This window comes from Halichoerus grypus, chromosome 10 (genome assembly GCF_964656455.1).
Source record: "Halichoerus grypus chromosome 10, mHalGry1.hap1.1, whole genome shotgun sequence".
NCBI classification, from domain to species: Eukaryota; Metazoa; Chordata; class Mammalia; order Carnivora; family Phocidae; genus Halichoerus; species Halichoerus grypus.
The window spans coordinates 88,916,531-88,935,975 of NC_135721.1; the positions used below are offsets into that span (position 1 = coordinate 88,916,531).

Sequence of the window (19,445 nt, forward strand, 5' to 3'; positions counted from 1 at the left end):
CCTACCCCTATACACCTGGCAGGCAGGGGGAAACTACTATTGGGCCTGTGCATGCGTACAGTCACGGGGCCACCCCAGGCCCTTCAGTCTGCCTGTACCCTCCACGTATCCCCACGCCTCAAGGAACACAGTATGAAATGGTAATTAAACACCACCATGACAGGTCAAGAGAGAGACTTAGACAGGAAAATGTTTTCTACTTTAGTACTTTATAACATTACTCTTTTCCTGCTTTTTTCTTCAGTTTATTTTTTGAGGTATAATTTACATAACATTATATTAGTTTCAGTTTTTGTATATATTACAAAGCGATATTTATTTGTTGGCCATTTGCATGGCGTCTAAATGTCTGTTCAGATTCTCTGTCCATTGTTTAATTGGGTTGTGCTTTTGCTATTAAGTTGTAGGAGTTCTTTATATATTTTGGGTATTAACCCCTTATCAGATATATATTTACAAATATCGTCTCTCATTCAGTAGGTTGCCTTTTCATTTTGTTGATGGTTTTCTTTGCTGTGCAGAAGCTTTTCAGTTTGATATATTCCTACTTGTCTGTTTTTGCTTTTGTTGTCTTTGGTTTTGGTGTCAAATTCAAAAAAGTATCACCAAGACCAATGTCAAGGATCTTTTCCTGCTTTTTGACCAAGGGGCCCAGTGTTTTCATTTTGCACTGAACCCTGCAAATTATGTAGTCGGCCCCAGCCTCCTGGGTAACCTTAATCAGGTGACCTTACCTTCTCTGTACTTCAGTTTCTTCATTTGTGAAATGGTGACATCTTTACAGAGGTGTTGTCAGGTTCAGACCATATAATTCAGTAATACGGGCTAGCTCACTACTTCTCTACCCCTCTTCCCTCGAGATACCTTGCCATCCTCATTACTTGTGGGATTAATGGGTAAATGGATAGACTGATGGAAAGAAAGCAGAGAAAAACATTGTCATATAAGAAATATGCATAGCTAGAAATTGATAAACATAGATTGGAAATACATATAGCTATATAAGCATACATAAATAGATGTGCAGAAAGACATACATATAAATTCCATAATATTCTGTATTTAAGCAATTTTATTATGGCCTTTTTAAAAATTTTTAACTTATGAAGCTTCATTTACACTAAGCCTGACACTTAGCCCTCCTCTAAAATCTAATGAATCACTGTTAAGTACAGACACAGAGAAGTGAAAGAACATTTTCACAGCAATCTTCCGTTGGGCATCTGGGGTGTTAAGACCCCGGTACTGGGACACCATAGACCTGGCTGCCAAAGGCTCAGAGTCTAGCCCTGCCATAACCCCAGAGAAGAAGACTAGGGATTCAGAGTTTCGGTTTGGTCACTTGGGGTCCCTATTCAGTGTGAGCCTCTGGGATTCTGTGACAGAGGCTGTGTGACGATCCCAGCTAGAGAGAGAAGGTCAAAATCTTTCTATCTTTGAAGCCAGCACTTGTCTCCTAGAAAACACTGCTGAGAGTCCTGAATATACGGTTACTGTGTTCCTGCTTTCTCTCCAACAATGGAACTTCGTTGAGTGCATTTGTATTTTACCCTGATACACGTATAATATTTAAACACAATCATGGAAACAAGAATTTCATTGAAATACTGTTTTTTAATTTAAATTCAATTAGCCAACTTAGAGTAGTACATCATTAGTTTCAGATGTAGAATTCAATAATTCATCAGTTGCATATAACACCCAGTGCTCATCACATCACGTGCCCTCCTTAATACCCATCACCTGGTTACCCCGCCCCCCACCCCCTCCTTTCTGTAACCCTCAGTTTGTTTCCTGGAGTCCAGAGTCTCTCATGGTTTGTCTCCCTCTCTGATTTCTTCCCATTCAGTTTTCCCTCCTTTCTCCTATGGTCCTCTGCCCTGTTTCTTATATTCCACATATGAGTGAAACCATATGATAATTGTCTTTCTCTGATTGACTTATTTCGCTCAGCATATTATTTTATAAAAAGATACATTAAGGATTCTAAGATGTCATGGGATAGTAATTGTTAACTAAAATTAAGACACCATGAGGTAACAACCTTTGCTTGAACTTCATAAAAGCCATAAATTTCAAAAGAAAAGTCTAGGTTTATCATTGCCCTTATGGCATTAAGCCCAGGATATGGTAATTATACTTTATTCAGATACCAAGGAATGCCAAAGTGAGAGACACTGAAGGTACAGTGTGAATTCAGTAGAGGTCGTCTTTGGAGAGCAAAATCAGATGTGTTGATGGTAGTCCAATTTTCATCATTCACAATGTTCCCTCTCTAATGTTGATCATGGTGTCATGCTTTTCCTCTCAATAAAGTGGCAATAGTAAAATTGATAGATTCCATCCTTGTCGGTTGAGGAGCTGACCAAGAACCTAGAACAGAGAGAAGAACACCGCAACTACATTCCTGCTCGGGATGCTCTCTGGAGAAGCCGAGTGAGCTGGTCTCGCAGGAGGCCTTGCTCTGTGGAAGGTTGTGATGGGGGCTCATTTTGATCCCTTGAAATCCAAAACTGATCGGTTTTTGCTTATTTCCATGCAGTGTGACAACGAAGACGACTACAGGGAGGTCAAGAAGGCCCAGGGAGAGAAAGAGAGCTCTTCACGACTGACCAGCTCTGCCAATAATACTTTATCTGCAAACCACTGCAGCATGAACATCAACAGGTATGCATGTTCCATTGAAGGTAGAGGTGAGCCCGAAGGATCTCTGGGTCCGAAAGGCAGGTACCAGACTGGAGGAGAGTCAGATCTCTTAATGACTGCTCTGGTCTGGGTCTTTAGACTTGCTTCCCTTGATTTAACCGGAGGCTAATAATTAAGCCTGGATGTGTGCTTCTGTCACAACCCCAAGGGCACTCTCAGCACTCCTTTGTAACAAAGGACCGGTTACTAGTTATACTCAGTTCTGTGCTCTCAAAGACACACCTTCCCTCTGAAAACTCAGTAACTGAATTTTCAAACCCTTATTTTAACAGCCACTAAACCCATAAGAACACTAAGCTTATTACGTGGATGAAAAAAAAAAACTTTGAGTGGAATCTCTTGGAGATAGACTAAAATTGTGGCAGTAGACAGGATCTGTGTCTCCAAGGTTAAACAGCACCCAGTCACTCCTCTAAAGGGGTTCCAGATGGACCCACGTTGCACCAAATCCCCTCTGTGACAAATGGCTTTCTAGCAAGCCAAGGTCCCCGATATTTATTAGAAGTGGGTAGAGTTCAATAATTCATCAGTTGCATATAACACCCAGTGCTCATCACATCACGTGCCCTCCTTCTGATGATACCCATCACCCATACCCCACCCCCCAGACTGAGCTTATCATCAGTCATAGAAGCTCTTTCCATTTAGAAATACCACAGCTCAGAAACCACTTTTCCTCTGCTAAGACACTCTCACTCTCCCTGACTGTGTACATAGAATTTTTAAGGGGAGATTAATGTTTCAGCACAACACATAAAAATGTAAACGGAAAGGTTAGGAGAAGATGTAGAGCAGTACTAAACCTCCGAGAGGAAATTGGAGAGTGAGGGCACACGAGCACATGCCCACTGCAGTGTGAGAGTCACCTTGGGAAGGAAGGCGAGGGCTCTTGAAGGTCTGAGTGAGAGGGAGAGTGCGCGTGCAAGCTGGCCTAGCCCGCAGTGCTCTGTGCTTAATGGGTGGTATCCCAGAATACTGCGGAAATGTGAATAGGAGCAATGTGGCTCCAAAACGTCATTTAAATGAGTGATATAGGGCGCCTGGGTGGCTCAGTCATTAAGCGTCAGTCTTTGGCTCGCGTCATGATCCCAGGTTCCTGGGATCGAGCCCCTCATCGGGCTCCCTGCTCGGCGGGAAGCCTGCTTCTCCCTCTCCCACTCCCCCTGCTTGTGTTCCCTCTCTCGCTGTGTCTCTGTCTGTCAAATAAATAAAATCTTAAAAAAAAAAATAACTAAATGCGTGATATAGTTGTTGGCGTGCTTTGTTAATACACTGAAACCTTTCTAGCAGATCCTAGTAACTGCCATAATATCAAAGTAGCGACAAATACAAATATAAACAATATTTCAAGATGTCTGCAACCACTGTGACATGACATGAGAATATCTGTGATTTCCTGCTGATGATGCAATCACAGGCATTGTTAACACCACACCTGCTAAACCACTACTCTGGAAATGTTCCATTTCAGTGAGAAATTGTAACTTTTTCCCATCCAAGTTCACGGACCCCAGAATAAAAGCTCTTGCCTCCAGCTCCGATAGCTTTATTTATGTTACATAATGACCCTTGCATATAAAAGTGCTTTGAGTTCTTTCTAGGAAAGGTGGTCTAGGAAATACCTCAGGAATGTGTATAAAGGGATCACCTATCCCAAAGATGAGATCCAAAGAAAGTTTTTTTGGTCAAGTTGAGTATGTAAACTTATAATGATGAAGAAGAAATAATCCTATGTCCATGACAATTTTAATGTAATAATTTGGTTTTCTGTGAACATTTCAAATCACATAATATGATTTAGAAATATGACTTTCTTGGGGCGCCTGGGTGGCTTAGTCATTAAGCGTCTGCCTTCGGCTCAGGTCATGGTCCCAGGGTCCTGGGATCGAGCCCCGCATCGGGCTCCCTGATCAGCGGGAAGCCTGCTTCTCCCTCTCCAACTCCCCCTGCTTGTGTTCCCTCTCTCGCTATGTCTCTCTCTGTCAAATAAATAAATAAAATCTTAAAAAAAAAAAAATTAGAAATATGACTTTCTTCACTCACATGTCAAGACACAATTATGTACAGACTGTTCACATCTACAACATCAGTGTCTTCATCATCCCTGAGCCACTTTTGATTTGCCTAAGGGAGTTTTCCAGAACACATCTTCTCACTTCTGGGTTGTTAGACGCACAGTACTTTTTGAACCAGAAATCTATCACAGATCTATTTGCATAACACTAGGAACCTTGTTACTTTAACATTAAGAACCTTGGCTTTATTATCTGTTCTAGAGGCCTGTGTTTGTAATTTCTACACTGTGACCACCAACTAAGGAAATTGCTTTTTGAAGTGACTTTAATGGCTTGTTTGCAGTGATAGCCAGCACATTCAATTAAGATGTAATAATTGCAGGAATAGTGACTAAGTCTTTGTTAAATGGATTTACCCTTTTTTAACTAACTCTGTCAAGTGACTTCTGTGAGCATCCCAAATTAGCAATGTTTGAGTTTATTTCAGGTTAATGTATCTTCCCTCAGTTTTTTTCAGGGTAAAGTAATGGAGAGAGGCCTCTCAATATAACATACATTGCAAAGATTCAAATATAAGTGACTCCCTTCTCTGATGGTTAATTGTGGGGGGTGGAATTTATAGTCAGGCATAGACAATAGTTTTATTCATTTGTGATTTTTTTTTTGTTTTAATTGAAGTATAGTTGACAAACAATATTTTGTTAGTTTCAGGTATACAACATAGTGGTGCAACATTTGTGTACATTGTGAATACAATGCTCATCATGATAAGTGTGGTCACCATCTGTCACCATACAAAATTATTATTGTATTATTGACTTTTTATCCTTACAACTTATTTATTTTATAACTGGAAGTTTGTACCCCTTAATCCTCTTCCCCCCACCCCCTCCTGTCCAGCAACCACCAGTTTGTTTCTGTATTTATGAGTCTGTTTCAGTTTCTTTTTGTTTGTTCATTTGTTTTGTTTTTTAGATTGTACATGTAAGTGAAATTATACAGCATTTTTCCTCCTCTGGCATAAACAATTAATTATGGAGGTGAAATAAGAAACTAGAAATCAGAAAATGTAACTTTTTTTTAGAAGGGGTGAGGGGCAGAAGGAGAGGGAAAGAGAGAATCTTAAGCAGCCTCCACACCCAGTGTGGAGCCCAGTGCACAGCTCGATCTCACAACCCCTGAGATCGTGACCTGAGCTGAAATCAAGAGTTGGAGGCTTAACCAACTGAGCCACCCAGGAGCCCCCAGAAATATAACTTGTAATGACAGTTTTCTATTCTGTGTTTATTCTGATCAATATCTGGTTACCCCAGAAACCTAACAACTGAAAGTTGGCCTCACACTTTGCAGATTATTCTGTGATTCTGTTATTCTCCATATAATAATTAGTACAAACTCAGGTGTTATCAAAAGTCCTTTTAGAGGTGGAGAATTCATATATCATGTGATTGACTTTCCCATTACTTGCTGCTTAGGCTTGTTGGGAAAACAGTAAGTTGTTGTGTGTTTTGAGATCTTTGGATGAAAAACTCAGAAAAATGAAAGTCTTATTAGTCTTAGTTATTTAACAACAGAATTATTATTCATCCTGATAAGACAAGTAAGGAAACAATGAGTAAAATGTACTTATTGTCTGTTATGGTCCTAAGGCTATAAAATTGTTTCCTGGTATAATAATTCCCAATAAATGCCTTCCTACCAGTAGATTTTAAATGGGAGGTTTGGGTCGTATATAAAACATTTACCTCTCCCTGTGCTGACTGCGTGACAGTAAATCCATTACTGTGATTTCCTTTTTCAGCTTGGCAATACCAATAAATAAAAATGAAAAAATGCTCCGGTCACCCATCTCACCCCTATCGGATGCATCTAAACACAAATACTCCAGCGAGGACTTAACTTCTTCCAGCAGATCGAATGGCAGTGGCTCGTTCACTTCTGCATCCTCCAACAAAAAGCATAAGGGGGAGAACCAGCCGCAGTCTCATGCCGGAGACCTCACGGTATGTTGATTCTCTAACTTTCCCGATAAAAATAAAAATGAAATTGAGCACACCCCTACACTCATCTGTCTGTAGCCCAGCACAGTCTAAACATGCGCTTGAGGTCCCACAAGAATCCCTAAATGCTGCTCTGGGAAGACCTGGTGAACCAGCACGCCCCATTACCTCTTCCCACAGAGAGCGACAGAAGAAACCAGAGGAGGCATTGTCAGCTTCTGCTGCTGAGGACGCCTCTTTGTAGGATTGCATTTCCCACTCTGAAGAGAAATGGCCCCAAAGGAGTACTATCCGGAGACACTGTAAATTGGGAGTTTGGGACAAACCAGCCAGCTTTTTCATTTGGAAAGATTCCTTGCCCCAGGGCAGAGTTAAATCTGGGACTGAAACCCTAGGCCACAACTATGGGGATTCCCACTCCAATCTCAGTGACCAGTGTAGTGGCCAAAGTGTGGGACCCGGCCACCACCCCCTTTTCCAGCAACCTTCCCAGGGGTGATTCCAGCTGCCTGCGGTGCCCTAGGGAGGGGCTGGGGACTGGGGTCCACAGTCTGTCTAACCTTATATCTTAGTCAAAATGTGACTTTGGCCAGTTGCTTCATCTCTCTGAGCCAGTTTCGTTTGCAAAATGGTGGTGAGAAGATTTAAATTGAGCCAGTATTCTCTGAAGAACTGACACCTATGGATACCTATGCAACTAACACTACATGTTAGTTCCTCTTTATGGCCATTCCTTCTAACAGCTGGTGACTGTGGATCATGCATCCTCTAGGGCACATTATTTCATTCCAAACCCTCCTCCCGAGTTCTCTCAGGTCACCGCCATGCTATCAATACCAGCGGGGCTTTGTGAGGCAGAGAGAGAGATGAGACATGAGAATAGGGCTCTGCAAAGAGGGGGAAACAATATTTAATGTTCCATCCCATGAATTAAAGAGGTAAAATAGTGGGTAGAAGATCCGGCAAGAGCCAAAATCTTGTAACATCTGGAAATTAATAACCCACTGATGCACCCTTATTTGGGAACAATCATCTTTAATTCCAGGCTCAAAGAACCTGAGAAGACCCTACTAGAAAAACCTGGAATAAAAAATTACCAATTCAAATTAAAACACAAACAAAATGTTTCTTCACCTCTAGATCCTAATATAAAAGCAACCGTGATGTCTAGAGAATTGTAAAACAATTACAGACTTTATTCAGTCATTCTTCCTTTCACCAAACAGATGTTTATTGAGCAAGTACTTACTGTGTGCCAGGCACCGTGCCAAGCAATGGAGATCCAATGATGACCTAACAGATTCAGTCTGTGCCTCTGTGAAGCTCACAGTTCAGCTGGGGAGAATGGCATAGACAGGAAATCACACACATCGGTAATGACTACCGTGAATGCCAAAAAGGAAAGGCCGAGGCCCAGGGGCACTTACAACCAAGAGGCTTGACCTACACATAAAATCAGTGCATATTTAAAGAAGCATTTGTACACACTCATCACATTTTAATTACTTCAGAAGAATCCATTGAATTTCATAACCAAAGACAGTTGCTTTATGATTCATGGGTCTAGCACACAATAGGTGCTCTATAAATATTTGAATCCCCAGGGAATGTGATTTTTTAATTTTTCCACAGATCAATAGTGTTCCTTTTAAAAACACATTTTAAATAATTTCTAGTCATTCCCTTTGGCTTTTCCTATTCTTCACAGACAGCTAATGAGGATCAGTCCATTTGTGACCTGAACAACTTCTCTTTTGCGTGAGTCAGCAGTTCTTAAAGCTTGGTTCCTGGATCAGCATCACCTGGAACTTGCTAGAAATGCAATGTTCTCAGGCCCCACTGCACACCTACTAAATTCAGCTCTGGACGGGTGGGGGTCCAGCTGTCTGTGTGTTGACAGCTCCCTCCCACCCCCGGGATGATTCTGATGCAGAGTTCACCTTGGAGAACCACTGGTCTAGCCAACTGGGAAAAGGAGGGGCTTGAGTCCTAAGCCCTGGGCGTCACCGATCCACAGTAGCTATTTGAACGCGGGCAAGTTTCTTAACTTCAGCCAGCCTCAGTTTCTGGATCTGTGAGAGTGGGCCACCAAGAACTTCCCTTTTGATACTATTATAAGAATGACATTTGACAACACGTGTGAAAGCCCTCGACACGAGAACTGGAATGCATGTATTTCTTTTTCTTCATTTAAACACAAGGGATCGGGACACCTGGGTGGCTCAGTCGTTAAGCATCTGCCTTCGACTCAGGTCATGATCCCAGGGTACTGGGATCGAGCCCCGCATCGGGCTCCCTGCTCAGCGGGGAGCCTACTTCTCCCTCTCCCACTCCCCCTGCTTGTGCGCTCTCTGACAAATAAAATCTTAAAAAATAAACAAACACAAGGGATCATCAGTTCTAGCCTAGAACACAGGGCAGTGGGTTGCTCTTTCAGCCAGGTGGCCTGTTTCTGAAAGACTGGTGTGTTGTTTTTTTGTTTAGAAGGCCACTCACAACAATTCCGAAAACGTTCTCCACAAGTCACGGCCACAGACAGAGCCATGGTCTCCCGGTGCCAACGGCCACAGGGACTGCAAGAGGCAGAAACTTGTCTTCGATGATATGTGAGTGTGGACTCTTTGTTGATGTGGTGAGGGGCAAGGTAAAACAGAAACTCCAAGGGTAGGAGGGTTACATGCGTGACTGGGTCAGGTAAGTGTTGCCTTCTCAGAGGGAACTGGAGCTTGACTTTGAACACCCCCTGGGGTCCTCATGGGCCTTTTGAAAGGCTACGACAGCCAGAGCTGCTGGGGTTGCATCCGAGATGTCAGGAAGCTAAGGCAAATGGCATTCATGAGCCTTACATTTCTGAGCACACCTGCATTTTGGGCTGTTGGCGGTTGTATGCCACCAGAAAGAGAAGCATTTTTGTTTTCGTATATTATAATAGGCAAAGAATAATAGCAATTCACTCCTGGTTTGTTTCCTTCTAAAATGCTATATTCTTTATAATAGCATAAACAGGTCTTATACAGGAAAAAAATATCCTGTCATCCTTCCCCCCAGCCCTAGCACCTGAAACCCAAGTATTACTTCCATTCCCAGCACCAATTTGAAAGGAGAAGAAGATGAATAAAAGTAACATCTTGGAATGCTCTTGAGATGCTGAAAATGACAAAGGAGAAGTGATAAAATGGTACTGGAAATTATTTAGGCTCTTAGGGAAAAAAAATATGTGTCAAGCACAAGCCTGGAAGACAGAAGATATGGGCGAGAGTTTGGCTTGAATCCTGTGTTCAGCATTAACTGTTTAACACGCATCCAGTTCATGTCTGTGTGAGGCGCCACATTAAATCCTGGGGTGGAACAGTGTGCAGCACTGAGACATCCTGTCCTCTAATTGCTTACAGTCTGGCTGACGGACAGACTATAAACCACTAACCCCACCCAAAATTGGAAAAAGTGAAGGGTGCCGAATGTCTTCAAGTCCCAGCTTCCTTATCGGGAAAAATGATAGTCATGACACCTCTCTCCTGGAGGTTCTCCTAAGACCCAGTTAGATGAGATCTCCTGAGGATGACCATCTGTGCAGAGGTGATGACTCTTCCATCCTCATCTTCCACCCAACGTCTTCTCTGGCCCCGACTTTACCCAGAGCCTAGACACACTCTGTTTATTCACCCTGTAGACTTCTTGAGAAATGAGAATACAAAGTTGTAGTCCTCAATTTATACTTGGACTTTAGTGAGCTAATTAAGGGCACAGAATTGGGGAGTTGAAAGCCAAATCCACGTTTTTGGTTTGTTCCACTTACTGAACACATTCCAAGATAATTGGATTTATGAAAGTTTAAGGGTGGCCCAGGAGGGCGACTGTTTTTCTCTTCTTCCCATGGCGGCTACAGCTGCACTCAGTCCCAGCACACTCTCTTCCTGGCCCTCACCACCTCCCCTTCCCTCGGCTTCTCCACTGCCCTAAGCATCGAGTGAGGGAAGTGGTAATTAATCCCCGGGGTGGGTGCATGTAATGGGAGGACAGTCCCTTGGTCAAGTACACATGTAATTAGGGTTTGGTGGTATAAACTGTTCACATGAGCTCTAACCATTTGTAAAAATGGGACGTTATAATTGTGTCTGATGGTAACATGGCAGTTTGCATTCAGAAGTCATAATCTAATAACGTGATCAAACACAGCGTGCATTAGACCCTAAGGTGCTTAAAACATCCAACATTTCCAGCAGGTGATGTTAAGGGCATGATATTTGAACACACACACAATGGTATCACATGTATTAATACAATTATATTAAACACACATATGGAAAATTTACATATAAGGAGCTTTCTAGTATATGGACCAAAAAGCTAAGTCAGAAACAGCAACAGCTAAATGGCCATATTTTGATCTGCAGTTTCTTGGACTGCTTACAAGAGGAAATGTTTCTCAATCTGCTGGGGCTATTGCTAATATAATTTTTTCACTATCTGTGTCAACGAAGAAGTTGTTATCATTCGTTCTTCCCATTAGCAATATGTATAATTTTTCTGGCTGACAGCTACAATAAAAGTGTTTCTCTTTTTCTGGATATAGATATAATAGAATAAAAAAGCACTCTTACATACCCATCATATGGAGAGATAGATGTCATGTTCCAATTGCTATGTGTCCCAGTTGATTTGTAATCCATAATAAGTAAAATAAACATGCAACTCAAACAGCCACTCAACCACTGAACTAAGAAAGTCTTGGGAAGATCCTTGAAGCTTGAAAAGCAAAATTAGGCATTGTCTCTTCCTTAAAACAATAAAAATACATGTCCCTTAAGAGGTGGCTGGGCTAGGAAGTCACCTAAACTGGTACAGAATGTCTCCCAGGTCCAGTTGGTATGTGCTGAGTACTTACTAAGGGCCAGGTACATTGGCTGGAGTTAAGATATGCAATTAATGAACCCTCAGTCATTAATTCAGGGTGCAGGGAGGCACATGGGTGGCTTCCCCAGGAAAGTGCCTTGGGACCACTGAACTTCCACCTTCGCCTGCTCCGCTCTGTTCTGCACCAGCTTCCCCCCACCCCGCCCCAGCAGCCTCGTTGACAGACGAGGACCTGGCTCCAATCACTTTCCTTGATTTCTCCTCACTGAAGGGGTCAACAAGCAGTGAGACAACCAGAAAGGCCACCAGTGGGAAAGAAAGAGCAAGCTAGAGAAATCGCCCCGGAGTAATTTAGAGTTGACAGAAATCCAGTTACAATGATCCAAAAATGAACAGATGCCACACTGTCATTTGATTTTTAAAGCCGCATCATGTAGCTTCTAGAAAAAAAAGGAAACTCATCCTTTTGTATTATAAATACTGGTTAATGGTTGAATAAACATGCGATTCAGACAACAGCTGACTTCAGTGGGCACTTAATATCAAGCGCTGAATGAACACAGCTGAATTAGAATAACATTCCCAGGAGAGTAATGCCAGCAGTTCCCCCACCCCCCCCACCCCCCCCACCCCCCGAGAGTATAAGGAATCTACATGAAGGTAAATTTAAATTCACGGGCTTCTCAGCCCTTTTTCCTGTGTTACTTACCAAGTAAACAGGCACCAGTTTGTGTCTTTGGGATGCAGATGGAACCGAACGCAATAACACTTATCTTAAGAATGTGATCCAGGTCAGCTTGTTCTGCCTAATTTGCAGGCTCGGATTGGTGGCAGTGTGATTGCACCTCCTCCCCGACATTTAGCCATGCTCGACAGCCACTGCTTGACAGCCATGGTTTTAAGGTGACACTGGTGTGATTGCCAACTTTTGTTAAAAAAAAAATCTGTAAGAATTTATGTCAATGAGTGACAGCATTTGATTCAACCCAAAGCCTAGAAACTGATCTTATTAGTGCGAAGCCATGAGCTGCAAATTACTTTGTGTCATAGTTAGTGACAGGGGAGTTCTTGGCCCAGGAACATCGAGAGAGAACAACTGTGTCGTGAAGGCCTTGGTACAGAAGTCCTGAGCAGAGCTGAGTGGTGAAATTCTTGGCTGGGAAATCAAGTCTCCTTTCCCAGCAGCCATATTGCTGCATTGGGAAGCCAGCGAATCCCGAGTGCCAGCACTGCAGACAGGATGTACTGTCTCCTGCCCATATTTCACAAGGAAGAGTCAGTCACGATCATCACATTCATCACAACCACCAAACAGTCCATCTGTCCCCGTGACACCAGTAACAGGAGCCCAGCTACTTACACCTCCCGACATTGAGAAAAGACTCCCTCAACCATGTGCCGCTGAAGGCCATAGAGTGTGAAATGTGGCCAGTGGGGAAGGAAGAAGATTTGGCATTTGTGATGTAATTATGCTCAGCAATCTGTAGCTAAAAGGATTTAATTTTATAGAGGATGGGAAGAGTCCGGTACATAAAAGGTCAGATCTTCTGTGGCATGATTTCATCAGAGGACACCAATTGAAATCCTTGAGGAGGTGATAGTACACTGAGACAAGGCACTCCCACAGAGGGCTTGCTGTGGCCATTGTTCTTCTCCTGACGGTCCCCCTTCCCCACCTTACCTGGTAGACCATTAGTACACCTTTTTTTTTAAGATTTTATTTATTCATTTGAGAGAGGGAGAGAGAGCACAGAGGGAGATAGAGAGGGAGAAGCAGACTCCCCACTGAGCAGAGAGCCTGATGCGGGGCTCGATCCCAGGACCCTGAGGACATGACCTGAGCTGAAGGCAGACACTCAACCAACTGAGCCACCCAGGTGCCCCCCATTAGTACACCTTTATGTTCTTCATATGGAATTTTCTCCTTTATGAGATCCTGGTCTCTCAGCCAAGTTATTTTGTTCTAACTGAAACAGAGAGACAGAGAAAGAAAAAGGCTAGACTTGGGGTGGTGGGGAGTAGTGAAGGACAATGCCTTCAGACCTCCCTGATTGAAATCTTAGTTCTCTGATCATTTTAAGAGTCTGTAAAATTATTTTATTTTAAATGTCACACCCAGAGAAGAACAACAATCAAAGTGATGAGTTTCCATTTCAATAGAAAATTGCTTTTGACTGAATGACAAAAACCTGCTACACTTAGCCTGTGCATCCTGGAAAACATGCTGTTTTCTGTGCATGACCAGGAGAGAAGCAGTCATGGGCAAGAGCCCATGGCCTGTATGAGACACAATGAGTGATCACTTGTGCTTCTGAGAAGCCAGGCTCTGGAGACCCTGGGGTCCCAGCCAGCATCAAGCTAATGGAAACAAAAACTGCATTTGAAACCTTGCTGCTTAAATGCAGTGTACCTGCTTCCCTCAAGAAGCACTCATAAAGCCAACACTAGCCCGCCAGAGTCCCTGCATCTGAAGTGCCCTCCTCAGTCGTGTTCACTTTAGTGGATTAAAAAGAATTGCAGGATCCCCCGCTATCTGAAGGTAGAGCGTTCCTATGAAACCATTTGTAAGCCAAAATTGTGTAAAGCGAGGAGTATCCCGGCTCTCCGAGAGCTCGCCTTGCACTACTTCACTTTGAAGAAAGACCTACATTAGTACAGTAAGGCTTTTTTCGGAAGCGTGAAAATCCTCTCCAGATTAGCAAAAACCATTCTGGGTCTTTCGTAAAAGCCAAGTGGCACACCGCAAACTTTCAGAAAGCAGTGGGGGAGTGCCTGTACCTAACTTCTTACGTGTCCTTCTTTGTGAAGAAAGTACTTCAAAGCTGAGGGACACAGTAACACCCATGGGGCTTATCAGATGACAAGCTGACAGGATATCGGATGATGAATTCATTTGGTATGCAGTTGCCTATTTGTCTGATTTGGACTTCAACTTCCCTAAGAAAATTATCCAGTTTTCTGCTGTGCCAAGGAACCTGTTTGTTCAGACACATTGAGCTCCCATCCCTGCCAGTTTTCACAAAACAGGCGGCTCTGCTAGGGGGGAGGAGGGTGCATTTCACAGAGGTAGGAATTACAGAAAGAAGGCTGCCATCCTCTCTGTGGGAGACCATTCAACTCGGTCTCAGCCATGGAGCAGAACAAAAAGCAAGGTTGCTTTAATACTCCTCTGCCAGAAAAAATATTGGGGTAGTTCAAACCCTGTTGCTGCTCAGAACTAAAGCTGCGTGTTTATAGGTGGGGGTAGTGGGAGGGTGAGGAGAAGAAAGAAAACATTCTATTTGGATCAAGTGTTGAGATTTCTTTTTTGTTGCAGAGAGCTCTTACAACAAAGATATACATGGCTAAGCCTTGGCTTTTAAAAGGATCACTCGCAAGCCCCATTTCTGAAGAGCCCAAGATACACAGTTAGTTACATGTATGATGTTTAATTGACCTTTCATTAGGTTTATTGATGTATCATCATAAAATACCATCACTGTGAAAAAACAGTACAAGGAATGTTATCTAAATGAAAAACGAAAACTCTAGGCTTTTCATGTTAAAAAAAAGAAGCTTAGATCACAAATCTGTTTGAACACTGAAATAATTAGATTTTATTGTAGTACCTGGGCCAAGTTATAGTCTGTAAGTGCCCCAGTGGTGACCACAGTTCTACCTTCCTCCTGACTTGTACCCTGACGTCAGAGTGATGCCTTCATGATGTATGCGTCCACTGCACAGCTGGACAGTGTTCGGTGGCATCCCATTGGCCCCACTGCCTCCATAATGTTCTGGTCTAGGAGCATGGCACTGGAAATACCTGAAAGGAGAAAGTGAGCCAGTCATCAGGCAATCTTCAGTGACTCGGTGTGGTGAGCGCTCCGTTACATGCGAAGATGAGAATTCTAACTAATGTGTTTGTAAATGGCCTCCGATGGTACATTTTTTTCCAGCATCTCAGGTTAGTGTCAACTGCTATGATACAGTCAGAAAATTAGATGTGTTACTTATCCACGTACACTATTGTGAGAGTTTGTGACTCAGCCTCCGTATCACGTCTAAAAAATACATTCATAGGCTGCAGATGAAAACAGTGTTGATGAAGGAACATATATGAGGAATTAGGAGATGCCGCCATCCCTAAGGGTAACTTAGAAGGCTGGTTAAAACTAAGATGCCATAGCTTATTGCCAGGAGAATCCTTTCATGAAAATGAAATGCATTTGAAGTGATCATCTATTAGTGACAAGGTCTAGAAAACCGGGCAAGAAAAAAATTGACCAAACTCATATACTAGAGTGTGGAGCAGATAATGATGTGGAGAATTTCAAGTTGCCATGGAGACGTTCCCTGGCTTATTGGCTGTGATGCTGCACCCCATCAGAAGCCACCACTCTCTTCTAAGCTCAAAACGAATTCAGTGCTATTCAGGAGGGATTCATGTAACTTCTCCCATGTGCCTAAAACTATAGGGTGTGGAAGATCAAAGATGTCCACAGCATATTCCCTGCTGAAAAATGTACCAGCTACAGAGCTGCCCAAGTGCAAAGACTAGCCCTGTAGCTCAGGAGGTAATTAAATGCCTAAAAGGGTAGTGTAAACGAGAAGGGGCATCCAGGAAGGACAGAGATGAGCGTGGACCAAGTTACCAAGAACACCTCACAGCGTAAGAATTTGGGGGAGAGGTGACTCATAGAAGACACTCAGTGAATGTGCACGCAGTGAGCAGAGTGTTCCAGGTAAGAGGAAAAGGGGGAGCAGAGCAGTTCTGAGACAGAGATGGCATGTGAACGACACAGTGAGGGAGCCACCCATGGCTGTGGTTGAGGGCCTTCATGAGTAACTGGTACAGTTCCAGGGGTTAGGCAAGATCTTTGGGGGCCTGAACTGAGATTTGATCCCGTGGAATCTGGGGATTGATTTTAGGTCTGTGAGAAGGATGGTGATGTAATGAAAGCCATGTTTTACAAACACTGGTCAAGGGTTCAAGCTCAGGATAGGTTGGAGGGGAGTGAAACTAGAGGCCAGGAGAGGTAATGAAAGCCTAGGCCTGGGTAGTGGATGTGGTCACTAAGGAAAGGAAGGATATTTACAAGGAGGATATGCTCACAGCATCTGATAACAGGGAAGAGGAATGGATGAAGATACTGGAACTCCTCTCCTGAGTAGATAGGCTCTGGGAACTCATCTGAAGCTCAGAAGTTAGGTCTGGGTCTGGCCTGGAGATAAGGGTCTGGTCTTCTATGCTGGGGCATTCAGCAAAAAGACAACAAAAAATAATGGAGAGGAATCTAAGGACAGTGCAGCTATTCTCTATGAACCTATAATGGTGGATAAATGTCATTATACATTTGTTAAACCCCACAGAATGTACAACACCAAGAGTGAGCCCTAATGTAACTGTGGACTTTGGGTGACAATGACGTGCCAGTGTAGGTTCATCAGTTGTAACAAATGTGCCTCTCTGGTGGGGGATGTTAAGGAAGGTGAGGGAGGCTGGTGGGAAAGAGGCAGGAGGTATATGACAACTCTCTATACTTTCCATTTAATTTTGCTGTAAGCCTAAAACTGCTCTGAAACAAAGGCCGTTAAAAAACAAGGACAGTGGGCGCCTGGGTGGCTCAGATGGTTAGGCATCTGCCTTCGGCTCGGGTCATGATCCCGGGGTCCTGGGATCAAGTCCCGCATCAGGCTCCCTGCTCCTTGGGGAGCCTGCTTCTCCCTCTGCCTCTGCCTCTCTCTCTGTGTGTCTCTCATGAATAAATAAATAAAATCTTTAAAAAAAAAAAAAAAACAAGGACAGTAGCAACAAAAATGTAAATTGCCAGAATTGAAATCTAAGACCAGTATTCAGTATGTGTTCAAAGGTCAATGTGTGGACAAGGGAAAAGCACGCGTAAAAGCAGCTAAAACCCATTCAAATGGAAGAAGTGTGAACATCTAGGAGATGAACTAGAGAAACAGAGCCAGTAGGAGCAGGGCCTTCCTATGAAGGACACCTCAGGCCCCCCCACCACAGAGACCCCCCCCCCGCCCCGAGATGAAGGAAAGGTTTCAGGCCTGAGTGGCAAGAAGAATGATAGAGGGATGATGAGCCAGAGACGGGAAATTCTGCAACTCTGTTCCTTATTTCTTTGTTGGAAAAGTTAAATATTCTCAGCACATTACCACAGTAATACAATATTTTATGGGGAAGTAAAAGAAAACCAAGGTCCTTTTCTCGCCTCCGTAATTTGTACTTGGAACTAATTATTATGATCATGGTTTGTTTTTTGTTTGATTGATTAAAACGATTAAGATGAGGATAAACTTTTGGGATTGCGATGTCATAGTCATAGTACGCATGGTGTTTCCAAGCATTTTGACCTCTTTGGATAAAAGGATGCTCTGACCACCTAATATTGCAGTAAGGGAAAAGACCCATTAGAATCTGAAAGAAGAGAGTTCAGAATAAGCATATAACAATAGGTGAGTCAGTCTGTGATTAATATCACTATTTACATCTTACCTCTCATTTGGGGAGTCCTGGCTTATATTGGATATTCAGGAATAGGTCAAGTTTATTGATTATATAAAGACCCATAATGTAAAAAAGCTTATGCTGATGGTACCTAGAGTATGCAGATTTTTAAAAATCTATCAGACTAAGCATTTAAAGGTACTGTCTGATGAGTAGCTTAGCATAACTTGGGGTCATTACACACACTCAGATCAGTCTCCATATGAATTACCTTCCTCCCCCAGCAGAGTTACTGCTGACCAGGGTTATTGCTTTAATAATGCACATGTCTGCTGTTAATGTTTACCAGCCAGCTAATCAGAACTCTGGAGAATATATGCCACGTTTGCATTGTTACAAGGTAGACATCACTTTACAATTAACTTCATTACAACTGGAATATAATGATACAGTATTACCTCTTTTCATGTTTCACTGTGAAGCCCTAAAATAATTATATATAGATACATACAGCTGTAGGTGCCATTTATGCATATAAATGACAGGTACTTTCATAAGAATACATAAACGTACTCGCCCATACATATCATACAGTTATTATGAGGTATATTTATGATCTTTACATTAAAAAGGGATTGTTGTATACAAATATCGTGTAAAATAAGATTTTTTTACTTGTTTTCTTAACCATGCAATAAGAAATCTGATTCACAAATTAGGCACTGGGGAACCATGTTAAAATCACTATAAATGTAGACTATCTGCATATATTGAGTGTGTTTTGAATAGCTAATTTAAGAGAAAAGGAATTGTGATATTTCACATATATGCAGTAATTTGAGAATGCAAAAATGCTTGATTCCATATTAAACAGACTTTGAAAATTGTGATTCAAGTTTGAGTAAAAGGGAAGAATATTTTCAAAAGATCTTGCGCTTACACAATAATGACATTTAATATTCTCTCCTGTAGGCCACGCAGTGCAGATTATTTTATGCAAGAAGCTAAACGGATGAAACATAAAGCAGATGCAATGGTAAGACCCTTTCCTTCCAGATATGTTCTTCCAAATTATGTTTGTACTGCAGCTTCATCATTGGGGCAATATAGCTGGGGTAATTATAAAATCTATTACAAGGATGGCTGGGTCTGTTAAATGGAGAAATGTTTATATAATCAAGTGCTCATAGCCCAATAAATTATGACTTCAACCAATAATGTCTGACTGGGAGAAAGTCCCGGATAAATGAATATTTCAATTTAGTTCTAAGGTTTGAATAGTAACTAGAGGCAATGGAGTCAGTGGGTGGCAGTATTTTGTTCCTTTAAAAAAAAAAAAAAATCTAGGTTTGCATTTTTCTTTCTCGTTAGCCTGGCCAACCCTTGGCTTGGTCCCAGGATCAAATTCCTTTTCAAAAAGACTCCTGT

The 19,445-nt window shown here is 42.4% G+C and overlaps 1 protein-coding gene across 2 annotated transcripts in view; it reads left to right on the forward strand.

Annotated features, from left to right (window-relative positions):
* AFF3 (ALF transcription elongation factor 3) overlaps positions 1-19,445 on the forward strand; it is a 520,060-nt gene that overhangs the window by 477,857 nt on the left and 22,758 nt on the right. For both annotated transcript variants that reach the window (XM_078056810.1, XM_078056811.1), the window contains exons 15-18: positions 2,543-2,667; positions 6,523-6,724; positions 9,206-9,327; positions 18,990-19,053. In XM_078056810.1, coding sequence (XP_077912936.1) covers positions 2,543-2,667; positions 6,523-6,724; positions 9,206-9,327; positions 18,990-19,053 — 513 coding nt within the window. The remainder of the gene's footprint in view (positions 1-2,542; positions 2,668-6,522; positions 6,725-9,205; positions 9,328-18,989; positions 19,054-19,445) is intronic.